Source organism: Cryptomeria japonica, chromosome 9, assembly GCF_030272615.1.
Source record: "Cryptomeria japonica chromosome 9, Sugi_1.0, whole genome shotgun sequence".
NCBI lineage: Eukaryota > Viridiplantae > Streptophyta > Pinopsida > Cupressales > Cupressaceae > Cryptomeria > Cryptomeria japonica.
The window spans coordinates 486,583,908-486,593,990 of record NC_081413.1 but is presented as its reverse complement, the minus strand read 5'-3'; the positions used below and the strand labels follow the sequence as shown (position 1 = coordinate 486,593,990).

Here is a 10,083-nt window from a genome sequence, read left to right as displayed (position 1 = left end):
ACATGCCACAAACACTATAGAAGGATAGTAGTGTGACCATGCATAAACCATGACATGAAATTTGACAAAGCTATGAATAATTTCACACTTTAAATATAAATAATAAAAATAAAGAAGTAGAAAACATAATACAAATTCCAAAATTCTTCTCTTCATCTAAGATAAATAACACCACATTAAATACCAAACAAAGTTACACAATTTTTATTTCTTCTCATTAATATTTTTTCCCTAAATTCTTAATTTAAAATCTAAAATATATTTTAAATATTTTATTATACTTTAATTTAGATTCTAGATTTAAATGAACAACTAATTAAAAACAATTTATAGTAGAGAGTAATGGGGCTATTTTTAGTCTAGTAAAAACAAACATAAACAAGAGTGATGATAAACGATGGCTTTGGGCTTTTCCAGCTATCATTCTAATTACTAAATATTATTATTTTTATTGTAAAAATAAAATTATTAAATTAGAGTAGATTGTAGAATTGAAAATAAATCGAATCATAAATGGTACTTGTTTCAGAATTGCTCTTAAATGGTCAGGGAGCAATGGATTATGGGTTCGATCCTCAGGGCCTTCTCACGACTTCACAAAGGGAAGCCATTTCGATTGTTTGTTGAGATCATATTTAACTTAATGGCGCCATGGTGAAGTGTGGAGCTGTATTTAAAAAAATCAGCAGGCACTTTTCGGGTCTATCCATGTGTATTGTATTCAGCAAGCTCTCCATGAAATGCTTGCCAGATGACCCTAGACATGCCTGGTTTTTTCCTTCGAACTCCATCGATTTGCGTTATTCAAGGTTCTGTAATAAATGTCAAAGTGATGACGAGGAGTTGCAGCACAATGGCAAAAATCTACACCGGGTATGCATATTTTTTCTTTCTCCCAGATCAGAGACTCCAAAGTCTTCCATTTAGTACATGAATATGAAACAAGCGCTTTTTTCTTTTGGTTTAGGTTTTTTGCGGGGGGAAATGGTGAAATTGATCAAAATGTTAATTTACATTTATTACATGAATGAAAATAAAACCATCATTTTGCTTAGGTTTAGAAACAAGGAGTTAAATTGATAAGGAACAACCAAATCTCAAACGTAGGACCTCCTATTGCATGTTAAGGTACTCTATCACCGAGTTACTGCTCAATTTGATGTCCAGAGCGTTGATTGTTCTCGCAGCGAAAGATTGTGATGCACGGTGTTAGTTGAGATAAGCTTGAAGATAGAGTATTTCAGTGTCCCAAGCAGTCACCATTAGGGCGGTAGTAGCAAACTCTTCAACGTTATGTTTAGTACAGTAGCGTCTTCTTTTACTCCGGTGGCATGTGGTATAGGCACTGTGCTCTAGCAGTAGAAATGTAGTACGTTGCCATGTGAAAAAACACTGGTGGGCATAGGGTTCTAGTGAGTGTGGATTATTTTGAATTCAGGAGTTTGGCTGAAGGAACTTCATGAAAAAGAGGAAACTGAGTTCCTATAGCTTTTCATTGGTGGAATTAAAATAAGAGACAGATATATGCAAAGTTTAAAAAATAAATTTATATCTTTAATATTTATATATAAGATATACCGCAACTCCCCGGGTCGAAGTTTTAGCATCCTTTCTTTTCTGCTACTAACATTGCTGATGGATGTGATAATTTGTGAGTTTGACCCGTGGAATTCCCTGGAAAAAGCACATCGCTGTCTCCAAGCTCTCCCTCGGGGGAATTAGAATTTGAAAGTGTGTTTGTCAATGCTCAAAGAATATAATAGGGTGTAGCGGCCATAAGTTCTTGAGTTCATGTTTTAGCATTCATAATCTCTCCCGTACCTCTATTGGCAGCTGTTTGTTGTCATGCCTTGTGGGCCCTCTTTAGCTTAGTTGTTATCTATTGGGAGGTTGTAAAATTTAATCTACAAGCTATTTATTACAGCAAGGTATTCCTTTGATGAAATTATTTTCTGGATACAAAATTTCCTGCTTCTTGCACCTAGAATTTGTTCATCTTTGTATGACATTGAAAAAACAGAGCGTACTGAAGAGGCACTGAGAATAAATATGTCAGAGAAGAAATTAGACAGACAACAGAGTAAAATCATACATAAAAGAATTGTATTTACAACTTACTATAAATTTACTCTTTGCAGAAAGGAAAGTACATTATTTCTGATTCTATAAATATTACCCTCTAAATGCCACAGAAAATGACAATCGCTCTGCTAATGTGAAATTCCAATCATTCCATCAGGTAAAAATGAATCCAAATAACAGCCGTATGAAGTTAGATTGTGTGTAATCTGCATTATTTAAAGCACCTCCTAAGTTAAAGTGCTGCTAGTCCTAACTGTTTTCTGCCATATAGAAACCTCTCATTGTACAATGTTTTTGTCAATACAGTGCAAATATTTTTGGGTCCGCATATGACGCAATTCAGTTTCTCCATGACAAATTTAATCACGAACAAATTGATTGTGCATGGCAATACGACTTTTCTTTGAACGAAGTACTGGATTCTTTCACATAAAAGTGCAGCTTTAGTTGTGTTGGTAAATAGATTTGTCACTTTGAAATGTTCTACCATGTGCCCAATGGAGGAGTGACAAAAAGGTTCCCAACAGTTGGATAGATCGTTCTTTGGATACGATCTTCCTCTGTGTTTGAGAGGGGCAGCTCCCTCGTATGATAGAGGGGTATTTGGGATTTTTGTGTACTTTTTACTTGAAAGTACAAAAAGGAGACAAAACTAAACTAAAGAAAAGAGAATAACGGAAACCCCAATGGCAAACATACGAACACCAAATAGGATTTCACAAATGATGATTGATACAAAGGGGATTTAAGCACAAAACAAGATTTAACTCGCAAATATCTCAACATACGAAGAGATGGGTAACTCTAGCACATCCAAACCAAGATACCAAAGCTTGATTGTGTTTCATTACATCAATTGCATGAATTGTAAGCATTCCAATAGATGACAGATGATTTGCACATAGACAAAAGATATCACTAATTTGACATATGAAAGATTCGTAATAATAACTCAAGAAGCACATCTAGCACATACGAGCTAAATGCATCCTTTATTATCTTCATAAAATTATACAATCTCAAGAACTCTTCTATACAAAGTGTAAACACAAAATTCATCAAACCACTTCTCTAAGTATTTCTCCATAGTCCCCCCTCTGTAAGAAAATCCCCCCGTTACAAATGAAATAGCCATGTATTTAAAGGCTTGAGAAAATAACCACCTTAGGTAACTACTTAGGATAACTAGCTAAGTCAACCACTTAGGATAACTACCTAAGTTATTACTTCTAGTAACTACCTTTTTTGAGACAAGTTAGGATTTACCTAACTTTTACAAAGTTAAATTCAAAAGGCTAACTTTAATTACAATAAGTGACATAAGTCACTTTTTCAAAAGGCAATTTGAAATCCATTACATTGAAGAAAGAAATCGATGTCGATTTTGTCGAGGTGACCTCCATGTCTTCATCCGCATCTTTTGTCTTTGTAACCATTTCATCACCAATTCTCTTCTTACACTGCGGAATGTAGCTACATGCTGGAAAATACTTGGCATATGTTTCTATATGATCTACCAACACCAAGCAAACGTGTACATACAACCACCACTGGTTTCATTGATGAATCACATAAATGTTGTAGTTTATGTGATTAAAGCATCTTCAGCTCTCATCCACCGCTTAGAACATAAACAAAACTTATAATGCCGAGCTGCATTAATTCAACGATTTTGAGAGCTTCCTTTGCAAAGTTCATTTTGTGCACTCACTGCAGTCATTGCGGTCCATGTGGTACTGTTTCTTTGAGGTGGACTGTCAAACAGTTTTCTTGTGTCTTATCTACGCTTCAACATTTTTCATTCATGTTGGCTGCAACAATTGGAACTCTAATATCTGACAAAAACACTCCATCCACTATGCTTTGATGAACGCTTGATCTGTTCCAAAGCTCACGTTTTGGCACAAGCGGGAAGGATGCTAGTGAAAGTTGTGGAATTTGGCTTTGTTTCTTTGATGCACTCCACCGAGTAGCTCACAATTCTTACAGATTTTTCACACTTTGGCATACATCTTGAGACTCAAGGATGACTCTCCATCTTTCCTCGATCACTCTTACAATCATAACTTTTAATGAGATCAGATCTCTTTGAGGCATTCTAACAAACAACTTCATGTTCCTTGCCTGAGCTTCCCTATTTTATGTATCATTTGCCAGGCCGATTTCGAAGAACATAAGTTGCAGCGATTTTAAGATCCAACTTAAAAGTAGTGTGAGAAATGCTCAGCCTATATTCATATATGATTTACAGCCACGATGAAAACACTTCCACACAACCAGCGCAGGTCTAATTCGCATCTTAATAATGAGATTTAGGATATGCTCAAGATAGCTAGTGTAGGCATGAAGGTCAACTGCAAGCAAACAAAAATTAAGATACCTGTAATTGGAGATGCCATTCGGCTAGACAATTGTTAACCAAAATATTTGACAGGAACAAAATTCAATCTTTTTCCCTTCGATGGATGTCAGTAGGTCATTTCGAAGTTCTCATCATTGAATGGGTAGGGAGGATGATGGCAAAGGTGGTGGAATGCGGCTTTACACCTGCCGCTCATATTTGTTTGAAAGCTTCAAAAGCTTTTTCAACAAAACATTGTGTGCTTATCCTGCAATCGTTGCATTACATGAGATGACATCTCATCAAGGCATTCTGTTAAACAATTCATGCACTTTGTCTATCAATCCGCTTTCCTTCTGCGTGCTTCCCTTTGACATACATGTCTAAGAGTGCACTTGCAGCTGTAACATTTCACAAAGTCCCTTGATCCTTGATGCTTAAAACAGCTCGAGTGGAGCCCAAACCCGAGCCACCTCCATCAAATTTTTATTGTCCTGTGAAAAAGGTTAAGAATGCTCCAAAACGGAGCACTTCTAACCTTTACATGTAACTCATAAAGCGGGCCCACACAAGGTTAGGAAATAAGGATAGAGATGCTCCATTTTGGAGCAATCCTAACCTCTTCTTTTTGAGGTTATAAATTTGGGTTAGGAATGCTCGAAAATGGAGCATTCTTAACTTTAATCTCTCAAAGAATCAGATTTTGACTTTTGGAGCCGTTGACCACGAAATGGGAGAAAAGGAGATGAGAGGTATTTTTAAATAACTTTTTTTCCCCCAAAATGATCTCAATAGGAAATATATAGAAACCCATTTAAACTATTAAATTTTTTTTTTTTTGAAAAATAATTTAAATATTTCCCATTAAAATTTAATACCGAAATTTAGGAAAAATGGCCATAACTTTTAAATTGTAAGGAGTTAGGCTTTGAAATTTGAAACATGCTTTCAAGGTAGGAAAGTGAGCATATACCATCATTTGGTCCTCATGACGAAACCTAGGGTGAGGATTTTAATTGTTTTAGAGCGAGGGACATCAAAATTTGAAAATTTAAAATATCGCAAACTGTGAACTGGGTTCAGACAAAAACTGGTCATATGGCACAAAATGATGCTGAGGACATGTTCACAAAGCGATTTCCCTCAATTCCTTGTAATTTTCAAAACTCATCCATTTTTCACATTTTGATCAGCATATTTATGATTGATCACAAATGTGGATTAAAATTGACAACGTTAGATCACATGCTCACTCATTTTGCAGAGACACATATTTGAGCCTTCTTACAACATTAGGACCAATTCAAAGTTCAAATTTTGGGTATTTCAAATTTTTGAATTTTGTCATTTAGTTATGTCTTCTGGCAAACTTCACAACCTTTCACTTCTTGTCTTTTGGATTTTTGGCAACATATTGCAACAACTTTTTTGATTTTGCTTATGTATGCCACTGCTACTCCTCTCAGGATATAACAAAATGTTGATCAACTTTTATCAACAAAACCTCTCTAGGTTGTATCTGCATACTCAATGAGTTGAATGTCTGCATTGCCACACACAAAGCAATGGTTTGCAATTCTTCTATAGGAACTCAAAACTTTCTTGGCTAGCTTCCATTGATTGTTACTTGTTGAAAAGAAAATTTAATAGTTTGGCATGGTCATCCATGAATTTTAAATATCATTTCACTCAGGCCTGAGCAAGGGATGCAAGAGATTGACTAGTACATCCCTAGTGGCTAGTGACTGTTTGTCGGTGGTTCTACATCAAGATGGCAATGTAAGGCCTTGAAACTCGAATTTTATGTGATCTACATGGCAGGGGATCACTCCATGCATTTTCTTTTGGAAGGAAATGAGAAGATCTGGTGGTTGTTGTATTCAAGAACAGTGATGGTTGACAATGAACAACACCAACATGCATCCAGTAGGAATACAGTCTCAGTGCTGAAGCTATAGCTCCCTCATGAAATAAGATTGGTCCTAAGGTTTTAAATGGGTTTTACTCACCTTAAGCCATCTACAAACCCAAATTCAGGTCAAAATCCATCTGTTTGAGCCCCCAAAACTCCAGAAAACAGCCTTCTATATGTTCTGGCAAAATTCGATTATATGGGCTCCAAAAGAGAATATTATTGATATGCAAAAACTAGAGACCTTAATCTAGCTTTCCACAAACTCGCAATTGAAAATTTGACAATTCAATACCTCAAAAGACATCTATATTTTGGCATGTTTGACTAATTCCACTCTTTGTTTGGCAAGTATGGCTAATTTCACATGTATGGCAAGGTTGGCAAACTGGCAGAAATGAACTTGCAACTGACAGAAATGAACCTGCATCCAGAGGAAACAAACTTGCAACTGATGTAAATGAACCTGCAATCAATGGAAGTGACCCCCTGTAATTGGTAGAGATGACTCTCCAACTGGCAGAAATGTTCTGAAGCTGGAAGAATTGGGTTTGCATGAACATCAAGGAAGTCAGCCAGTTGCACATGGGGCTCAAATTACAAGCCATCAAGGAGACAACCGAGACTACAAAACATATGGGAGATGAAGACAGGAAGCTCAAAAATCATCTGTGACACATTAAATACAGAATTTTCAAAGTGAAAGGCATTTCATTCATTCCAATCAATCTACACTCTAGGGAATTTTATTTGTTTTCTGATGCAAATCATAACTGATATTGCATTGTTTGTAGAGCTTTAATAATGAAAGTGGAGAGAGAATACTCACACATCTTTTAGACTCACTGCATTGTGCACTCTTTTTGATCCTAGCTTTGGAGAAGCTGAACAATGACATTCTATGTATATAGTAGCTTGTAGCACAAGCACGCAAATCGTGAAATTCATCACCAACCCCACATACCACTCAAAGTTAAAGCTGTTGAAAGTAGCTGAGACACAGTTTGCTACAATTTTTATTCAGGCATCTTGTAGAGGTAATGTAATACTTTTTGCCATGGTTTTTAGTGAAGAGTGGCTTTGTGGGCATGCCAATTATGTGAGGGCAGCTACGACTCAGTAGCATGCTATAGATGAAGATTGTTTGAACAAAAGCGTGTTTATTTATATTATTGCCTTCACAAAACCTTTGTGGTTTCCTTGATTTGGATATCCAACATGGATAAATGCTTCATGGATAGATGTATGAGGGTATGGATTGCACGAGTCACAAGAAGTATGACATTATTGCAGGCTTGATTTAAATAAAGAAGTTTGTAGATGAAGGCTTCATTCATCATATAATAAAATTAATCATTGAGTGTGATGTTCCCAAAGATGATATTAACACAAATGTAAATGCTTATGAACTGAGTTCAAAAGGTTTCATGAGCTTTTATTCAATGAAAGGAAAAAATGCACATGGAAAGAATTATGAACATGTTTGAAACTGAAAAGAAATCAACTATACACATGTCGAAATTGTAGGGGAAACATCCCCGTGGAGCAAATAGAAAGGAGTTTTATTGCTCAAATCAATGTGTAGAGTAGAATGGACCACTACAAAAGGCGTGGATGCTACACAGGTCTTTCTATACTCACACATTGATACTTGCCTCCCTTTTTGTGTTCCCTCTCTTAGTTTAACCATGTACACATCACTCAAACACCATATTTTACCCAAATGTAGAGGTGGGAATTTGTTACCTCTAAGATGATGAATCTCAGAGAACAAACTATCCGCTGCTACCTCACTTACACTAGCGCTAAGGATGAGCCAGGGGATACAAACAACAAAACGAGATGATCATGCCACAGAGAAGACCTTTGAACAATCTTGCGAAGCCTCTTTCTTCGGGACGAACACGCTAAGTTGGGACACTAGCACGACGCGCTATCATCTTGTATGGACAGAGTGCAAAGACCGTACACTGGATGTGAGTGCAATAATATAACTAAATTAACAATGCTATGATAAATAAAATAAAAGGGATGGAATGTTAACAGTTGAGAGAAGGTAAAGGGAAGGTTAGAGGAAGCTTACAACTGGTCCTCGATTGAAGCCTCGAGCTAGATAAATCTTCTCTAATGCAACCTGCACACAAGCCAGAAAGGAAAAATGTTTGGGGCTTCTTGGGGACTTGCCTTAGTCAAATCCCTATTTTGGTGTTTCCACCTCCATAGACGGCCAGATTGATTGATAGAATAAAAGATAAACGCAAGATAAGATAAATGATAAATGATAAACGATAAATGATTTGATGGATAAGGGATGTGATGAATCTCAAGATGCTCAAAGATAGGATAAACAGAATGATAGAAAGATATTACCAAAGAGGCTTGAGAAAGCCAAGAGAGTTGCAAAAGATTATCGTGAGAGCTTGAGAGTGTTGTAGCAAGCAAGAGACAACAAGAGAAAGTTGTGAGAGGATATAGAATAAGAGAGATTGTGTCCAGAATCTAGAGAGCTTGAATGAAGAGAGAGGATAGATTTAAAAGAGAGAAGAGGAGGGAAAAGAGGGCTAGCGAGCCGTTTGAAAGATTGGGGGCCGTTTCCCTCGACATGTGCAAGTGACAAGTGGAAAGGCGTGCTTAGAACTGACATTCGAACATTGGGATTTTGCAAGACGAATGCACGGCACGCTAGTGTCCAAATGAATCACGCTAAAAAATGGTAGGAGACAAGGGAGACACACGGCTAACAAGACTAATGCCATGAGGGAGCTGCCAAAAAGGGGGGTCTCGATCATCCTTAGAGGGAAAAGGCTGATGCAAGGGCTTAAGTGAGCCTACTTAGGTGCTAGGGAAATGGACACCAAAGTGGTTACAAAAGATGTAGGTCAACTTGCAAAGGGGTATGCAATTTTTGACACTACATTTTGCCCCCACTTTAGTGGGCTTATGAATGAACATGAATATGTACGCTAAAGGAAATCTACTGAACAAGAAATAACATCATGATACCAAAAGGATACTGTAGAGGAAGTAGATATATCTCCAAGCCAAGGAAGCATGCCCCCAAGCTGAAGACCTACAAAACAAATGCATTACATATAAAAACCTGCACGAGAGAACATGGCTAGAGAATAAGAAAATCCCAAGACAACATGGTTAGAACATGATAAAGAAAAAGATAACACACACACGAAAGCATAGAACAAAGAAACTATGATTTTGAGTCGGCAAAGTGAAAGAGACCTCGATGTAAAAGGTTGTCTCAGTACCATGCATCGTCCCCAAAATAGCAAGAAACAACAAATAGAGGAATTCTAAAACGAAGAGAAGAAAGTAAGGATTGATCACTTCAAGGAAGAATGCACCTAGTATTCAGAGAAGCAATCAATGTCAAAGAGATAGTACATGACCTAGACACTAGCTTGATGCATCACTAGCGGTCATGATGATGATAAAAAAAAAGATCTAGCAAGTTGTGTTATGCCAGATGATCAAAGATAAGTAGCACCAACCTCACTCTGAAGGAAGGCCACTACCAAGAGATAAGATAAATAAGATAGTCGCGATAGGGAGGCAGATTTTTGTTGATCAGACGAGGTTGCCCCCAACGAGATGAAGCTAAGATTTGAAATAGATATTGTTACTCGATACATCACAAACACGCTAGCTGCAGACTAACATGTCGGATGATAAGATAAAGGATAGAGATAAAAGATAGATAAGATAACGTAACAGAAACGAGCCTCGCTTTAGA

General features: G+C 37.0%; 1 protein-coding gene across 2 annotated transcripts in view; it reads left to right on the top strand.

Annotated features, from left to right (window-relative positions):
* The first annotated feature begins 499 nt into the window (after positions 1-499).
* LOC131031966 (pentatricopeptide repeat-containing protein At1g11900) overlaps positions 500-10,083 on the top strand; it is a 34,896-nt gene continuing 25,312 nt past the window's right edge. Inside the window, exon 1 of one of the 2 annotated variants that reach the window (XM_057962832.1) lies at positions 500-873. In XM_057962832.1, coding sequence (XP_057818815.1) covers positions 652-873 — 222 coding nt within the window. In that variant the 5' untranslated portion in view covers positions 500-651. The remainder of the gene's footprint in view (positions 874-10,083) is intronic. The other variant, XM_057962833.1, reaches the window with a different exon arrangement.